General features: G+C 40.8%; 2 protein-coding genes across 2 annotated transcripts; both read left to right on the forward strand.

Annotated features, from left to right (window-relative positions):
• Positions 1–2241: 2241 nt before the first annotated feature.
• Positions 2242–2709, forward strand: LOC147439010 (uncharacterized). Its single transcript, XM_086483952.1, has one exon. It carries the CDS (start codon positions 2242–2244, stop codon positions 2707–2709), a length of 468 nt encoding a protein of 155 aa, XP_086340078.1.
• A 3060-nt stretch (positions 2710–5769) lies between these two features.
• Positions 5770–6330, forward strand: LOC147439011 (uncharacterized). The gene has a single exon (XM_086483953.1). The coding sequence runs from the start codon at positions 5770–5772 to the stop codon at positions 6328–6330; it is 561 nt and encodes a 186-aa protein (XP_086340079.1).
• The last annotated feature ends 13238 nt before the right edge of the window (positions 6331–19568 follow it).

Genomic DNA, 19568 nt, shown 5'->3' on the forward strand with positions numbered 1-19568 from the left:
TTCGTGTGGAGGAAAAAGAAACTGACATGACGCCCTTAGGCAAAAGCGAGAGGCAGGGCAGTGATGCAAGTCCTAGTAGGAAAAATAAAGCCACGAAGGAGGTTCCAAGTTGCAGATTTTCCATTGGGAGAGGGCGAGCATCCCTATAAACTTCAGGAGGACCTTGTTGGAAGGAAAGCAAATGTCACATTTGAGCAACTCATAAACATGGTTCCTAAACTCAAACACATATGGAAGGGGCTTGTAAATCCAATTGAGAAGGAGCCAAGGCATGGATCTGTGAGGGTCTTAAGTATTGGTAAGTTGCCAGACATTTGCCAAGTTGTAGATGCTTGGCATAAAGGGCAAGGATTGGGTGAGGCTTATATTGATGGTGGTGCCCAAATATGCGTAATCACCCAATCCTGTGTGGAGAAGTTGGGACTTATCATTTCAAGTGGCTCAAAGTTTAGAATACGTTTGGCCAATCATGCTAAAGTCAAATGTTTGGCAGTTATCAAAAACCTTGAAGTAGAGGCATTTGATATTAAGACACTTGTCAATTGTCATGTCATTCTTGCGGGCCTTGGAGCTTTTCCTCTTATTCTTGGGAGAACTTGGCTGAGAGCAGTGGGATCTATCCAGGATTGGGGACATGGAACCATTACTATCTATAACAAGAGAGGAAGTAAGAAGAAGTTTGATATGACTAGCAAGCTGCCACTAGAAATTGATGAAGAGGATGAGGATGAATAATATTCAACTTCAAGTGGAGAGCAATCAACCGACGAGGGTAGTACTACTAATTCTAGCTCTGACAATGAAGTGGATGTCTCTTATTTGCTTCTTGAAGAGGAAAAGGATGAGGATACTCGGGTCTTTCAAGTGTCAGCTTATGGAGGTATGTCAAGCCGTTATGAGCAACTAGAAGAGCTTATGCAACCAAGAGTGGATCTTGTGGTCAAGGAAGACATGTTACAAAAGATGCTATGTTCAGATCTTTCTGAAGGTGAAAGAAATGAGTTCTTACGGATGTTAAAGAAGTTCCCAAATCTTTTGATCACCTCCAAGAAATAAGAGGTTTTAAAGGAAAGGATGTGCAGATTGAAGTCAAGGATGGGGCAATACCTATTAGGCAAAATCTTAGAAGGCTTAAACATGAGCACATGGCAGCTTTAAGAGAAGAGGTGAATAAGCTTTTGGAAGGAGGTTTCATATGCCTTGTTGATAATGGAGAATGGGTAAGTCCTGTTGTGGTGACCCCCAAGAAGGATGGAAGATGGAGAGTCTGTGTTGATTATAAGCCATTGAATGCAGCCATAAAGAAGAATCCTTATCTTTCCTGTTATTGATGAAGTTCTGGACTCAGCTGCATGACATGAACGATATAGTGTGTGCGATGGTTTTTCAGATTATTTGCAAATGTCTATTGCTCTTGAAGATCATAAGAAGACTACTTTCACAACTCCATGGGGATGCTTTTGTTATTGTGTCCTACCATTTGGGCTTACCAATGGACCTGGCGAGTATCAAAGAAGAGCTAATCGGGTGTTCACTCTATATTTGGGGAAGTTTGTTAAAGGTTTTATCGATGATTTTTGTGTGTATAATACTCAACTAGATCATTGTATGGAGCTTGATATGGCATTTAGACGATATGATGATTGTGGAGGACAATTAAATCCAATGAAAGGTCATTTGGCACAATCTAGAGTCAAGCTTTTGGGACATGTGATATCAGGGAATGGAATAGATCCAGATCCTGAGAAGGTCAAAGCATTAATGTCTCTACCATCCCCAAAGGATACAAAGCAATTAGCCACTCTTATCCAAAAAATTAGGTATATGAGTAGATTCATGTCCCTATCAATTCTCTATCCTTTACAACAAGTAGCAAAAGTTGACCCCTTAATTTGGACCGTTGAATGCGAAGAGGTTTTTGAGAAAGTCAAGGAGATTTTGGGTTCTCTTCCTACTATGCAAGCTCTAGATTGGGAAAAAGAGTTTTATGTGAATCCATTAATGGGAGAAGATGCTATTGGTGCCATGCTTTTACAAAAAGGGAAAGGATTACAGTATATGAGGCCCGTATATTGTGCCAACTGAGTTGAGAATTCTATTGAGAGAGGTTATTCTGAAGAGGAGCTTGTTATGGTTAGTGTTGTATATGCTTGTAGAAGATTCATGCATTATCTACTACCACGGCCTTTTACCTTCTTGACGAGCTATTCTCTACTTCCTCAATTGTTCAGTGACTCAAACATGTCAAAGATAGTGATGAAATGGATAATTGAGCTTCAAGAGTTTAAATTCTCATTTATGGTCGAAGAAATCACTAGAGCTACTTTGGAATATCTTCTTGCGTATAAAGAGAGTTCACTTTTGATCAAAGAAGAAGCCATGAAGCAAGAAAGGATAAGAATACAAGAACTTGAAAATGCATGCTTCATGTATTTTGATGGTCCATATAGGAAAAGTCATGATGTAGCATTTGGAGGCATTGTAATTTATGATCCCAAAGGAGTTTTGATTAGGAAGCAAGGCCTAAATCTTGATGCAAAAAGCAACAATGAGGATGAATACATTGCTCTGCAAAGTGGTTTACAAATGTGTTTGCAACTTGGAATCTATCATTTACAAATAAGGGGTGATGCCTTACTAGTGGTTAAGCAAGTTCTGGGAGTGGAAAAACAAAAATTCAAAATTGAGGGGCCTTCGTCTGCAAAGTGAAGCAATTGGTGAAACAATTTGAAGCTTGGAGTATCATGCATGTTCATAGTTCCAAAAATGAAGAAGCTCATAATGCTGCACAGAAGATGATCACTGAGTGTTTGTCATTAAAGATGCTGAGGCTATGTATCATGGAAGAGAAACCTTGTCAAAAGAAGAAGAGTTTTTGCAGACAGGCCTTCTACCTCAAGACATTCTAGCATCAAAGAAGTATGCATTCAGGAGGAAAGCGGGCAAATATGTGCTTCATGAAATGATGTTCTTTTCATGAAAGGGAGTGATTTGGTGCTACGTCGTGTACCTTGGAAGGAAGAGATTTATAGAATTTTAGAAGAGAACCATGAGCGATCTTGTGGTGGACACTTTGCAATGAAGGCAACTTTACAGATCTTACACAAAGGGTATGTGTGGACAAGCATACAAAAGGATGTCCATCATTGGTGCAAATCGTGTTTACCATGCCAACGTATGGGTAAGAGAGTACTCAAAGTTGAACTTCGCAACATTATGTTGGCTTATGGTTTGTTTGAGAAATGGGGCCTTGATGCAATAGGGCGATTGCCTATGAATGGTAGAGGAAAATTTTATATTCTTACTGCAGTTGACTATTTTTCAAGATGGGCAGAGGCAAAGGCAGTAAAGAAGATCACTAGCAAGGATGTTGGAAAGTTTGTGTATGGGGATATCTCGAGGATATATGCTATAAGTTTGGTGTGCCATTGGAATTGCTCTCTGATAATGGTCCAGGCTTTTGTGGAGAGTTGATCTCAACTATTTATGTGAGAAATTGAAGGTACAACATAGGTACACCACTCCATATTATCTGCAATGCAATGGAATGAATGAAAGATTCAATGGAGAGCTTATGAGCATACTTACCAAAATGACTCAAAGTCATAGTAGCACATAGGATCTTGAACTTTCATGTGTGTTGTGGGCTTATAGAACATCTCTGAAATCAGGAACAAGATTTTCTCCATTTCACTTGGTGTTTAGAAAGGAAGCGTTGTTGCCCATCGAAGTTGAGATTCCTTCCATTGAGATGCTTATAAAGTTAAATGAAGAGGCAACGGACATGCTTGAAGAGAGATTTTTGCATTTACAATGTTTACAACTTGATCGTACTATTGCTTTTGAGCATTATGAGAAAAATCAGCATGATCAACAAAGAAGGTTCAATGAAACTGTGAAGGACAAAGAGAATAGAGGAGGGTGAAATAGTATTACGATACAATAGCAGATTGGATAGCACCTTTCAAAAGAAAAATCAAATCAAATGGGAGGGTCCATTCATGGTAGCAAAGAAGTAGAAGAATGGCACTTATCAACTTGCTGATTTGGGATGGAACCATGCACTCTTCTAGAGTTAATGGATACATGCTCAAGAAGTATGTGCCAAGAATGATGACAATTGTGAAAGATGATATACTTCTTAAAGAGCACCACAACTCAAATGTCACTTTACATGCAGAGGTAACTTCTGGGGATGATATGCGCTCTTTGTTTGCCTTGGAAAGTATTGCTGTTGATCATGAATGATCTAGTAGACTACGGGATTGGCAAGTTATGACAAGTTTTCTTATGCGACTAAGAAAGCACCTAAGGAGTTTATAAATGCTTGCAAACTGGTTGGAATAAGTCGCATATGTATATGTCATGTACATACTCAAGCGTGCTCAATCGAGGTCACTATTATTTACATATTCCCTGGAGGGATTGGACCCTTGTTTGTGACATCATGGTTTTCTAGAATTCCTTGTACATGATTTAAATATGCTTTTGAGTCTCAGTAAAACAAGTGGAAGTATAAAGAATGCTCTCTCATGCGCAAACACGTGATCTGTGTAGGCGCCCGTGCACCTCGACTATATCCTTGCAGATTTTATCCAGATCACGTGCATCCTGTATAGAAAATGATGGATTCTGAAATGGAGTGATATGAAATGACTTTAGGAATCATCATGACAAATTCGGTGATTTTTGGTAACTGTTTGCTCCAATTCCCATAGACAATGGCTTTTTATAGGCAAAAATAGGTAAAAAATGGTAAAAAATTGGTCAAATTCAAACTGACTAACTTTTGACACATTAGCTCACATGCCGTGGAAAACAAAAGGGGGGGCTTAATTCTGAAAATGGGAAAACAAAGAATTGATTTCTCTAAGAGAGGGAGCCAAGAGGATTCATGGTGGTGTGTGTGTGCAATCCGCACCCATTTGTCGCATTGTTTCTCTTCTTCCCCACCTTTGAAGAGTGAATTACTCCTTTCTCTTATCAATTTGATGTTTAGGGATCATCTTGGGTGCTCTGTGATTAAGATTTCTTCCATGGTCATGGTGTTTTGGTGAAGAAGATAGAGGCGTTTTCTACATTGTCTGTGTGTGTGTGTGTGTGTGTGTGTGTGTGTGTGTGTGTGTGTGTGTGTGTTCCATTGGGGCTGAGTGTGTAAGGAAGAGTGAGAGAGATTTGGGAATCTAGTTGAGTATGAGAGGGTATGAGTATGTGTGTTTGTTGGCTGAACTTTTGATCATCTTTGGAGGACCTTCACATCGGCTTGGTTGGCATTTGCTATGATCCCAAGCCTCATCGTCACCGCTCTCTACACACATCTTGTTGGGTTGGCGGGATCTTGTAATTCCCATGAGTTGCCTCTTAATTCGAGTGAAGAAGGACCTATTTGGGTGTGTGAGTGTCCATTCCAAGCTGAAAGCAGGCTATGCTATAGAGGTGAAACAGTTTCAATCCTCCTTGTCAGTTTTTGGTGCCCCCACCCGAGGGGGGCAAGAACTCTACGCATACTTTTGGATTGCAGTTCTTGAAGATGATGATGTATATGGTCGTGGGTCCTTTGGGACAACCACCTATGTATGTGCAAATTGTGGGCAACAATTGAGGTGGTCATTGAATTGGATTGCAGCCTTTGTTGAGGGTTGTGAGGTTTTGTGAAGCCAAGCACTAGGGGCCCGGTTACCCAGTGTGAGTTGGATTAGGTACCGGAGCGATCCATCAACATACTTACCCTATCACTGTCACATGTAAGGGATTTTGTGGTGAACAAAGATGGCGCAAAGCTTTCCTAAATTTCATGGATTGCCACATGAAGATGCTAATGCATTTGTCGAGGATATTGAAGTGGAATGTTTACTACGTGGCATACAGGATCCTGTCGTTATGCTGTATCTTTTTGGTTACACCTTGCAAGGTGATGCAAGGGGGTGGTTGCAAGATTTTGAGACACAACCGCAAGCACAAAATCCACCATTTGTGCTTGATTACAACCTAGTTAAGCATGCTTTTTTGAGTCACTTTAGAGAAGGAGAGGAGCAAGATACTGTTTGGCATGAGATTCTGAATCATATGCAGAAGAAGAATCAAAGTGTTGATGATTACCTGAACCAGTTTACACGTGTTTGGGATCGTTTGTGTGTATCTCTTGGAGATGAGACTCCACCAATGATGTTAAAGAAGAACAGTTCGATTGCCAACCTCAAAGGGAGTTTAAAGCTCAAAGTGAAGTTAAGGAGACCAACCACTTTTGAAAAAGCAATAGCCATAGCCATGCAAAAGGAGTGGAAGACACTACATAATTGCGAACCATGTAGTGGAAAGAAGGGGAGATGAGAGAGAAGTTCAAGCGAGTGGAGGCGAGGGTGAACAGGGAGCCCATAGGCAAATGGATATAGAAGAAATGCAACACAATATGGAAAACATAATGAATACGATGTAAGAATTGCACCTAAATATCATTGGAGGTGGACGTGGAAGCGGTGGTTATGCTAGAGGTGCTCCACCACAAGCGGGAAGAGGGGGTCCTCAACAATATGAAGCTCCACCACCTATTGGAAATCTTGGACGTGGACATGGTGTGTATCCTGGTAGAAGATTTATTCCTACATGCTACAATCGTGGAGAACTTGAACATATTAGTACTCACTGTGATCGACCACCAAGTATGGGAGGTGATATGTACGCGAACTTATTGAATAGAGCCAATGATTTTGCTTTGGACATAAGAGGGGATCAAGGTGCTCATGAAGTTCACCAAGAAGCCCAAGCTCCTGGTGGTGGTGGCCATGTGGGAACCGTTCGTGTGGAGGACAAAGAAGCTGACTAAACCTAAACCTAAACTTGCAAAATCCACAGTGCTACCAAATTTGCAGCTTCAAATCTTGGCTTTGATTTTCCAAGCTTTAATTGCTATAGAGTTGGTAGTTTCATGCTCCATTTCTACTACATTCTATTGCTTTTCTTCCAATGCTCATCGGTTGCTACCCGACTTCATGCTCGAAGCTAGTGTTGCCAATTTTTGGCCCGTGAGCTCTAAGATGCTCCTTGATGTGTGTGTGTGTGCACGCGTGTGTGTACACACACAAAGATAATCACACACCACATTTAAAGCAAAAGGAGACGCTGCTGCTTCTTGGTGTCGAGCTCCTCAATTGCATGCTTATTCCTTTCACAATGCTGCTCTTGAGAAGGCCTTGATGGCCGCTACTTGTTGCCCTTGATGTCAATTTTCTTCTTTACACGTTGCTCAATTTATTTGCAGTGTCTAAAATCGTTGATCATAATTTGCTTCATTGTCTCGGCTCTACTTACTCGATTCATATCCAATTTTTACAAAAAATCGTATGTTGCAGTCTTGATTTACTGCAACTACCTTTGCTTGATTGAGACTTCCCCCTTTGCTTGATTCTCTGCAAGATTCCATGTTGCTTGATTTTATACACCTGCTTGGCTTTCGATTTTTGTGCTCAGCCCGATTCTGCTAGCCGATTTCTCCTGCAATTTCCACTTACTGCTGCAAGATCTCCTATTTTTGCAGAGATGCCAATCTATCTCTCAAGATTCCCTCTTCTTGAGATGGGCTACACACGCAGGTGAGGAAGTTGAGCTTCGAGATTTGCCAGATTTTCTCCTGATGCGGTCGATCAACTCATATCCTGTTCCACCCCACCGTTTGTGCTCACCCCGATTCTGCTAGCCAATTTCTCCTGCAATTTCCATTTGCTGCAGCAAGCTCTCCTATTTCTGCAGAGATGCCAATCTATCTCTCAAGATTCCCTCTTCTTGAGATGGGCTGCACACGCGGGTGAGGAAGTTGAGCTTCGAGATTTGCCAGATTTTCTCCTGATGCGATCGATCAGCTCATATCCTGTTCCACCCCACCGTTTTGGATCTATCGTTTGCCAAGATCGAGCTTTCAGAGCCGAGATCCGATCCGGTTCTGTGCTAGGGTTAAACTCACTTCCATCGTACGCCTATGTGAGCTACCTCTAATGGTTCTACTCTCACATACTCTATGGGAAGCAACCCTACACTTTGCATGGCTACCTATGTGCCACCTACATGCCACTACCTCTCACCTAAGAGTGCCACCATGTATTAGGACATGTGGCTCAACATGTGGCTTGAGACTCTCATAGTGCTATAAAAGCACACAACTCATTGTAGAAAATATATGCATTATATCAATCTACCTATTTTGTATTATTTGCACTTTGATTGCTTACGTCATTTTTAAATTAGCACGTTAAGTTAATGTTTAAATTATGAATGCAACTAATTATTATCCGTCTTGAATTGAGCCTTACAAGTGGTATCACAATGCTATTGTAAGATTCATTGCAATCATATTCAAAATCATCATTGAAAAGATCATTTATCATCTCCCTTTACACATATTCTAAGATATTAGGTGTCATAGTGTGACTACTTTGAGCATTCAGTAAGGTCTTTTTTTGTGTGATGAAGGACAAGTGCAGGCCTGTATGTTTTGTTTTTAACTAAATTGAAATATCACTTCAAGGAGGCCTTGCACGACATTACACGCCAGCTTTTGATGATTCATCTGTTGCCCACGCCTTTGCTTGGCGGTATTCATAGGTGACCAACCTTGCTTGCTTCTTTGCCCCTAGCCACACCTACTATAAAATGCCCTTGGAGGAATCATTAGCTTACCACTTGCCCATCAACACATCAGCGTAAGGTATTGTGTGCCACCAAAGCCTTGCTTCCCACTTGCTTATTGTTTTCTCATTAAGCTTCCACTACCTGCTATCAAAATTTGAGCTCTTGCATGCACAACTTATATCTAAAGTGCATCCACTCAAGCCTTAATCCTGGCGGTTATAGCTACACGAGCTCTCAACCTGTAAAAGCTACGTGAGCTCTCATTGCCCTATGAGCTCTCATCGTCTTAGTGTGCTCTCCCTTGCTCAACCTAAGTTAACCTTGGCTTGGCCCATCTTGAAGTGAATCTCAGCCTATACTGGCTCGACATCATCAACCTAGCCACAATTTTACCCATCGGTTGCAACATTATCAAGGATGCACAATTGGCCCACACTATCTGACGGCCTTGAAGGCTATCCTTGCAGGTCTGTGTAGAATTTTTCCCATGCCCTTGGGGCCAAGCAAGGCACAAGCTATCGTCCAAACCCTGGACTCGCTATGATCCGAACTCTGTGAATGCCAAGCGTCTATGTGCGCCATTGTGCCTTGCATCCATGTGGCTCTATTACCACCATTGAACTTGAAGCACCCACGACTTGCTCCAAAACTAATTTGGCTTATTTCATTTTTAGGCCTTGTTCCCACATCAGTCCCATCCAAGCCAAAAGTTAGCATCACCAACTTGGTTCCCACAAGTCTCTTTTTTATGAACAAAACCACACCAAATACTTAATCAAATAAGAGCACAAATCTGTAGGGTCATAAATATGCAATACACATGAGTTGTATATAAAGATATGTATCCCTTCCTTAAGAAGATTGACAATCACATCAAAGGTGGAGTTGCCAAAGACAACTAGCATGGATGAGTTGCAACAGTGTAGTATTGGCAAAGATCAAACAAGAAGAAGAACTTCATTGTGAAGGGGAGGACACTATAAGAATGTCAACGACTAGCATCACCACTAGCATGCCACAACTATGACATGATGAATGAGAATCACATTACGCTAAGGATGTATGATGATTCCCTACATACTACATTACCATCTACACTTGCACGATGTATCCAAATGTGAGCAAAACATAATGTATCCAATTTGAGAACCATGTTTATGCATCCAAATGTGAACCCATGCATCTACCTAAGAAAGCCTTGTGTAAACCATGACTTGTTGAATCCATTGAGATCCAAGCATGATGTATCTTGGGAAATCCTAGGATGAAATTAGGTCTAAGGGGGCGATTGATAGGGTTAAACCCGCTTCCATCCAATGCCTATGTGAACTACCTCTAATGGTGCTACTCTCACATACCCTAGTAGGAAGAAACTCTCTCTATATATATATATATACATACATATATACACTTTGCATGACTACCTATGTGCCATCTACATGCCACTACCTCTCACCTAAGAGTGCCACCTCCTATGCCATGTATTAGGACATGTGTTTCAACATGTGGCTTGAGGCTACACTCTCATAGTGCTATAAAATCACACAGCTCATTGTACAGAATATATGCATCGTATCAATCTACCTATTTTGTATTATTTGCACTTTGATTGCTTATGTCGTTTTAAAATTATCACGTTAATTTAATGCATTCTGGATGTACCATCGCCAAGCTTGATCTTCCATAGCCGAGCTCTATCACTTTCGTGCCAATCACCAAAAATCTATGGCACACGTGCCGATCGTCGCAATTTTGATATAAGTTAAAAGAGGGTGTGGTACAAAGAGTACATGTGTGCACTGTGTGGTACGGGAGAGGGAAGAGGAGGGATCGTGTTGTGTGGGTGGAGCAAGCCTGCAAGATGTGAGGAGCTCTTTATTCTTTGGTATATGAAGAATAACGTTAGTTTGGTTAGTTAGCGGACGAACATCGGACGTTCAACCACCCCAGGCAAAGGCACAATGATTTTACCCCGACATATTGTGACTTTGCGTTGATGGGATATTTCCAAAATTTCATTTATATGTAATATACAAGCTGATTTTTGATACAATGATTATATGATATGGCAACAAAGACCTCAATCACATGAAAGTTTGTCCTTGATATCTCTCAAAGGTGTGGGTTAATCAGAGAGGATTTTTAATAATTCAAATACTTTTATGTATATATCAGAGGAGAGTCGAAGTGATCATAGATAAAAAAATATTGATGAACATGGATTGGGATCTATGTCCTCCAACATGTGATAACATGGAAATTTTAGTACAGTGAGACTAATCTTGCCTTGGTAAATGTGCCCTACAAGTTTGAGGTAAAATGGACACTAAAATCATCAAAAATCAATGAAAATTGGGATTTCAATCTCCAAATGGTCATTTTCACCCATAGTTTGAAAAATTTGACCCAAATTCAGGAAAAAGTGCACCCATAGCTTAGGAAACATTTATGCGAGCTACCCCATAAGATTGTGCAAAATGATGTTAGAACATGGATCGAGATCCATGTCCCCCTGAAGCAGATTGGTCCAACTAACCTCAATATGATTCTACCAAGGAGTGCAAGCAGCACCATAAGCTCTATTTCCATCTCAAACTCCATCACTGCAAATTAATGGGAAGGGCAAAGGATATCGAAGGTTCTTGGGTTTTGATGCATCCAAAACAGAGAAAAATATCCTCTACAACAAATCTTTTTTGTTTTGCATGGAAAGCACGAGTGCTGGATTTTAAAGTGGAGGTTGGTAAGAAGACTGTAAAAGAAATTTTAGTTCAACATATCTTCACTCACTCTGATGTGATTGCTAATGGCGGTAATGTGTCATTTCTTTACATTTTGTATAATATATATAGAATTTGTTGTCTTATGCTGCTCTTTTGTGTGAGTTACGACTCGATCCGACCGGTGAGCATCAAAGTTAGGACAAAAAAAATCATTTTTTTGAAGTTTGTGTGGTGGCAATGGGGGGTTTTGAAAACCAGTTGATCTTGTGATGCCACGTGGCATGAGGACTTACCCCATATACGCAGTCAAGAGGTGGTGGTTCATGGTATATATCTAGAAACAGGCACCTCCCAAATGCATCGATGGTGTGGAATGAGAGAGCCCGAATCTCTTGGGCTATGGTGTGGCGGTCATGGACGCTACCCCTGGCGGCAGGCGGCTGCACCGTTTGCACGATGATGATGATGTGGAAATTTTGGATAGGGGCCATGCTTGCATGCCTTCAAGTGGCCAACCTTTTATTGAGGGGAGTGTGCACCAAAAGGGTTGTCACGATGCCGTGACAATCACCATTCAAGACCGACACATTGTGATTGAGCAACCAATGAGGGAACCTTAAGAAATGGGAACATCGTATGATGGGGTTGCAAATGCAAAGAGGATTGGCCTTGTTGAACTAGGGGATGAACTGAGACCGGCTTACTAGTCACGTATCTCACCGAAGAGGAAGAGCAGATTTTGATAGCTACTGTCAAGCAATACTTGGTCGTACAAAGATCTTAAGGGAGTGGATCTGAATATATGTTAACATATGATACTCCTTAAGAGTGATGCTAAACCACGCAGAAAACATCTATATACATACAATGAAACATTTGCAAAGAAAATAAAAAAGGAGATAGATAACCTTAAAGAGGTAGAGTTTATCTATGAGATCAAACACGGAGTGGATGTCACCAATTGTAGTAGTATCCAAAAAGAACGGCAAATTATGAGAGTGCGTAAATCTCAAGTAGGAAAACAATACTACAATTAGAGACAACTATCCCTTACCCATCATAGATCATATGATTGAGAGAGTCGCGGACAAGGAAGCTTACAACTTTCGTGATGGATTTTCGGGATACAATCATCTACAAATCCCTTCTGAGATGATTACGACACCACATCGCAATCAAATAGACAGCCATTGCCCAACCCTCAGAACTTACAAACCTCACCACTTTCATTTCAAGCATGGCTCGAGCAGTTTGCAACACCAAAACTAGACAAAAAAGGGGGTATCAAGCCATGTCAGGGCTAGAAGCACCACCAATACCACCACTCCATCAACAATACCAAGATAAAAATGGAACAAGAACGTCAAATCTGACGAGGACTGAAGCACCACATCACGAACGAGAACGAGAACGCGCAGAGGAACAACCACTTGTTAGACCAATCAAGAATTATGGATTAGGAGCACCCCTAGGTGAGGAACATGTACCATATTCTAGGCCAAAAAGAGCTCATAGAGGAGGAATGGAGGATCCTATGCTTAGATTGGTGGATCACTATAGGATCAAACCATCTCAAGTCCAAAAATGGGTCAACAAGAAATATTCCAAAAATAGTAATATGAGGGATCACGTGGCAGCACTTGTGCGCATCATTAGAGCAGAGGAAGTCCTAGAATTTTCCACGTGGTTCGCAGGATTTGGACTCACCTTGGAGGAAGATGCAGCCACTTGGTTTGGTTCAATTGAGAAAAGGGATTTCAAGACCATACAGGAGGTATTTGATGAATTTGTGGAGAAATTCTCTCAAAGAGGGATAGCTCACAATACGGTCTCACAAATCCATAAGTTCAAGCAAAAAGAGGGAGAATCGATTAGAAAAGCGGCTTTAAGGTTGAAACACTACGTAAATTTTATCCTGTGGAAGAGTTACCATATGCTGGTCTCTAATAAATACCGGTCCAAATTATTATGGTTCTTAATTGATAGAGATATTCTATACTTTGATGGTATTTGGAATATGTCATTGTGGATAAATTGTTCTCTGCTCTTAATTGATAGAGATATTCTATACTTTGATGGTATTTGGAATATGTCATTGTGGATAAATTGTTCTCTGCTGCTCCATTGAAATTATGTGGAAATACTGGTAATATGCTTGTGCAGTCTTGGAAATATGTATGTTCTAAATTGGTACGGGTTGGCAAGGTTAGATACACTGGTAATTCTATTGGAGTGGAGTCATGGTTTTGGAGCTTTGTTTTTAAGAAACCTCGTGCATTGCTGATACAATTTTTTTAAAAATAAGCTCATAGTGTAAACATTGTATGCATATTGAGGTATTATTAATACCCCTTAAACACATGCGAGATAAGGAGCTTTTGATAAGTGACCGCCCCGGGTGTACACTTGGATGAAGGAAATATGAACTAAATCCAAGTTACTCTCATGAAAGGAAAATCAAGCATACAAACGTGTTTTGTTCTAACAATTCGTTCAAATTTTGTAGTTTAAAAATTTATGGAGTTTTCTTCCGTTGGTCATTTCTCACTTTGCTAATATGTGGGTGAAACTTTTTTTTTTGGGCTTTATTAGGAGGTATCTGCAAAGATGCCTTGATTTGAATGGGAAGGAAAATACGAAACAATTCAAGGCTATAAGGGGAGAAAGGGAGAGATGTTGCGTGGAGGGAGTGAGAGAGGGAGATATTTTTTTGCTACAAGCATGAAGGCTTTAGGGGGGGGGGGGGGGGGAATGCCATTTGTGAACATAAGCATGCACATAGGAGGATGTTTTTACCCCTCTCTCTCTCTCTCTCTCTCTCTCTCTCTCTCTCTCTCTCTCGTGCGTGCGCACGCTTCTCTGCATGGGAGGCCCCGAAGCACCAAGGGAGAGCGAATTTTGATTTTGTTGTGCCTTGCGAGCTACACTTTCTCTGTCTTGATCTCGTTTCTGTGCAAGAGGAAGTAAGGGAGAAGAATTGCAGTGGGATATCTCACAAATGTGTGCAACTATCTAGGAGCAAGTTCTATGTGTGATGGTGCATAGTAGGGAACGCAACCGCATGGTGAATTGGAGCACGTCATAATGCAGAGGAGGACATGAGGTAGCTCTTTGTCTCTAGTTAACGTTTGGGTGCTTCCCATTGTAGACCCAAAGATGGCCTCATGAGGGAGGGGTTGGATTATGCCGAGAGGAGGAACACTTTTGCATTCAAATTACAGATTCCTAAGGAATCATTGAATCTCAGAGACAAATTAATGGTTTGAGCCCTTCACGTCGCGCTACCAGCCACAAAACGTGCAGACATTTCTCTTTAACTAAATTCGATTGCCTCCGTGCTGTGTGAACCAACTAGGCAGAGGTAGGAAAAACTCATTGAATTGTCGACAGGCTCGTCTCAACCTGCCCTAAGATAGCCTATAGGACTTGGTGATTTTCTTCCTTAGAAAATTAAAACCTTCAAACTTTGGAGTGGTTTGGGATTGCACCACCTCTCAAGGTGACACTTGCTTTCTTTCCCTAGTACGTGGTGGGGATGATATGCTTGCTCCCATTTGCCATGCTCGTGTCGTGCTCCTACCTTGGATCAATGTGGAAAATCAAAGGGTCTCTAGTGGCTGGAGGAGGAAGTTTCCTTGCTTTGACAAATGCCTCAACATCCCTGTCATGTTTACTCATAGTTGAATTGTCCCTTCTAGCACATCCTATGGTTGAATCTCTTTTGGTGCCTTCAACTTCTTCTCTTCATATTGAGCTATATTTAAACTTTGCTTGCTATTGTTTTGTTACCATGTTGGGTGTTGCCACTCTACTCCAATTTCCTTCTCAATGGGGGCTTCTATAGTAATGGCATTTTGAAAGAGAGATTTTTCACTCCTTGGGGCCTCACCGTTACCACCTTGTAGGCCCTTCAAAAAATCTTCTCGTGCCATTGCAATCTGCAACTACTCTTGACGTGTCACTTTGATTGTCTACTCTAAATCCTATCCAGAACATCTTTTCTTTGATTTTCCACTATTTCTTCAATTTTATGGCTGCAAGCATCAACCACATGCTTGTGTGATCGTCACCTAGGAGCATGTCTTTCAGCTATTCATCCTACTCTCGTTGTGCCCTAGAAAGTTTATCTTGCAAGTTCATCTCTTTAGCCCATCTCTTGGCTTTCCACTAAGGTTTGCCACTTGGCCTTTGTTGAATCATCAAGATGTTTGAATTGCCCTTCATCTAGACTTGAGAAGCTAGACCACCTTCTTCCTTGGTCATTATTTCTCTCTTTGCCTTCAAGTTCTCATGTGTTTTCCCCCCCCCCAAACTCATATTATGTGAGTGAATATATTATAAAACCAAAAAAAACTACAGTCACAACTCCCTACACAAACCCCGCCAGGAAGCACCACCATAACCATAAAGAAGCGTTCTTAGCACCTTGCCCTATCAGTTTTATATCCGGTTTGTTTATGATTTGGTCTAGCTGTGGTTCTGTATCCTTTGTTACAAGGTGGCGCCCTTTCTCAGCTGATGTACTACTGCCTGAGGTAATTTGTATTTCTCTTTAATTCACTTTAGCATTGGAGTGGCTAAAAATTGGTTCTCTCTTTAGTGAGATTTAGTTTGTCTTTATTATTGAATTGAAAGGATAATAAAAAATTATACTTGCAAAGCTTGTTTCATCATTGCCCTCTGTACACGAGTGCCTAGCTTGCGTCCTTCCCTGAAGACTCTGCAATGCTAGTCTTGTTGCATTTCTTCTTCTTCTTAAGGCTAAGGGAGTTGGCTTGTTTTTACTTTTCTTGTTGCTCTAGCCCCTCAAAGCTTGGAAACACTTTGGTGATGAGGTTCTTAATCCTGTAGGCCACCTTGCTCCCTGTCTTGAATCTCTGCATAGGTTGGAGATGACTCAAGCTACTCATGTGATGGCATGAATTGTGCATATGGCTTGTTAATAACATCTCCTAGGCATGTTAGTAGCATTAAAGGGCCCCGGGGCCACACGCATGGAGTTAATTGTTATATCCCCTCGAAAATAGCACTCTCAAAAAAGTAAAATGCAAAAGATGATTTTCTTTGTGATCACACTTCAAAAGAGAGCCCTCAATTTTGTGAATCTTCCAAGTTCTTAATTCATTCAAAACATTTTGATTTGGCCTTATGTTTTTTCCCAACGTGGAGAAAAAGGATTGAGACCAAAGAAATGATAAAAAGTTTCAACTTTTGACCTTATGCTTTCTCCCAACGATGAGAGAAAGGATTGAGACTCGAGAGATGATAAAACGTGAAACTTTTGAGGTGAATTTGTAATCATTTCAACATTGAAAATGTGTGAGAAAGAGAATTTTGAAGATATTGGAAGATTCCAAAGTGCATGAGAGTTTTGGGCAAGGCAACTGCACCTCTTTGGGTTGCAGATAGGCCCCCCCCCCCCCCCCCCCCCCACACCAACCACACACCCAAACCCTTCAAATTACAAGAACAAATATTTTACATGTGTGCATGAGGTGATGGGAGTAACTCCAACTAGATATTTGATTACCCCCCCTCTTTGTGGGGGGTACCTAACATAACTAAGAGAAACTTACACTCCAGGTTAGCTTGGTAGGCTTCCACAATTGCTCAATGTGTTTTTTAACCAATCGGTGGGTTGGAACCAAGCGCCAAAATCTTTCCCATCTTCGAGGCAAATATACCCTTTCACTTCCCTAGGCTGGCTATTTTCAAGGAAGCCAATTCTTTAAAAAAAAAAAAAAAAAAAGCAAAACTCACAATTGTGAGTGAATTATATTAATCAACCAAATAGTTACAAGGTCTTGTCATGCTCGTGTTGAGCCATGACATCATCCACGGCCCCAGGTTACATCGGCTAACAAGGCAGCCAGCCCAACCAACTTATCCATGATACATAAGGTTCATTATCATGTTCTTCTGAAAACTATCATGTTCTTTTGAGAACTTTTAATAGCCAAGATTTTCCCTCGTCCTAGGCATGCCCTCTGCTAACAGCAAGGCACAAGGAAGCCAATTCCTAAGTCCGCTTGCATTGCTTAGTTTTCTTCATCTTGGGTGGTGTGTGCATCAACATTTGGGACAATGCACGCCTTTATCACTCCTTGCAACACGTTCGGGATTTTTTTTTTCCCAAACATACAATTCCTTTCCTTGATTTTGTCAAGAGGAGATTTCAAAAAATTAGGATGTTTTTTTTAAGGTTTTTACACTATTTTTTTCTATTTTGGGACGGAATTTTTCCTTTTTCCCTTACCCCTCAACCGGCAATTTTGAAATAGAAAACAACACGATATTAAGCTGAGACACATTTTTCCCCGAACACTACCTTGCAAGGAGGCAATGCCAACAAGGTGAGGAGGTGGTCCCAAAAAACATGGGACCACTGCACAAAAGGTTAAAAAGGAACATTATTGAGGAATGGGGATCCGAGATGGAGATATTTTTGCACCAATTTGACCACCTCTTTGGTACAGCCTTTTAAACACCAAAACCCATTTTACACAATCAAGCATAATCAAGACAATTATATCATGCTATGCACATAGGTGAAGAAGTGTTTTTTTGGCTTGCATAAAGGTCATACATACTTAAGAGACACACACACAACTTACACAACAAACACACACACACACACACACACACACACACAAACATGTTTTCAAAATGGTGAAAAAATATCTCCATCTCCAAACCTCAATGTTCTTTCCCCCCCCCCTCTCTCTCTCTCTCTCTCTCTCTCTCACCCTAGTATGATACTTGGACATTGAAATGCCCCGTGAATAGTATATCGAGTATTATCTCTCTTAGAGAAAGTTAGCTTTCAAGCCCCCTTGGGGAATGTAAGCTCCCTCTGGGGGCAAAAGCCTATAGCTCAACTTATAATGCAAACCTATTCACACGCAAATATGGAGACCAAAAAAAGATTTTCTATTGTTGTCAAGGGTGGAGCGCTGCCGGTATCCCCACCCATTTCCAAACCGTCACATTGGGAATCCTATCGGCTATAAGAACTCAAGAAGCTACATATAGAGCTCATCACTCTCAAAGTAGATATGCCCATCAAGGAAGAAAGGATTAGTATGTTGGAAGCATAGCTACAATTAGATGAGACACAACAAAACACATACCACATGAGAACCAAGATGCAGATACACTCCCACAAGTCAGTCAAGCAATTGGACACGTAACCTAAAAACTAAAAAACAAAAGTTATCTCAGAAATTCACAAAAAAGAGCAAGTGCAATGAAGTAAGAAAGCGATTAAATTGATTCGATGATTGGAACAAAACCATTGTAAAGGAAGAATAAGATGAATGGTAGAATATAACAGGTGGAATAAAAAAAACTTCCATTCATGGACCTTGGAGACCCAATATTCATTGAAACAAAGAAAAACAAACTGCAGTACTACAACACTATGGAGGAGAAGATAGCAGTTGTGAAGCAAACAAAAGTACTCTAAGGAACAAAGGTGTGGATATCACACAAACTAATTCTCAGACTACTTAAATATAGAGAAAATGAACTCACAAAAATGGAAGCTGGGAAAGTGGGTAAGGAGGAAAGGCAACCAACAAGGACTCCAAGAACTCCAAGAAATGCCATGCCTACGCAAGCATGTCGGCGGCCACTCCATGCAGTTAAGGCTAGGCCGAAAGAACAAGATTTGAACACGATGAAAATATTTAAATTGACCTGTCGTAGTCAATTATGCTCTCCTCTTGGGGAAGCATGGAGATGCTGATAGCTAGTTTTCTATGTAAACCAAAACTCTCATAGAATGGAGCTCAATGAGTATGTAGTAGCGATTGTTTAAGAAAAATTGAGATGAGCAATCTAGGGAGATTCGCAAGTGCTTTGAATCTCTCCTTGCCTACAAAATCTATGCCAAATACCGCTACAAAACCCCTTGGCTGCTGCATATCTCCAATCTTAAATCAAAACAATTTCTTTATTCAAGACAATCATGCAGCCTTCTTTCTTGTAGCAAGATAAGAGAGAATAATCCCAATTTTAGCATAGAAAGAGCACATGCTAAGCATGAGTGTAGAGAAGCAAGCATGTATCTTATCTAGAAAAGGAAGCCTTCTCTTGTGATGTGAAATGCCTTCCACCTCATCCTCCCCTACTTAAAGGCGTATGTAGGATTAGTCAATGTAAGAGAACCAAGGTAACAAACCAATCTATAGTGTAAAATCGAGTACCCTAAACTCCTCGATT

The sequence above is a fragment of the Adiantum capillus-veneris genome, chromosome 16, assembly GCF_014529385.1.
Source record: "Adiantum capillus-veneris isolate H3 chromosome 16, ASM1452938v2, whole genome shotgun sequence".
NCBI classification, from domain to species: Eukaryota; Viridiplantae; Streptophyta; class Polypodiopsida; order Polypodiales; family Pteridaceae; genus Adiantum; species Adiantum capillus-veneris.

Coding starts and splice junctions, on each gene's coding strand:
- LOC147439011 (XM_086483953.1), top strand. CDS start 5,770: ATGGCGCAAAGCTTTCCTAAATTTCATGGATTGCCACATGAAGATGCT.
- LOC147439010 (XM_086483952.1), top strand. CDS start 2,242: ATGTCAAAGATAGTGATGAAATGGATAATTGAGCTTCAAGAGTTTAAA.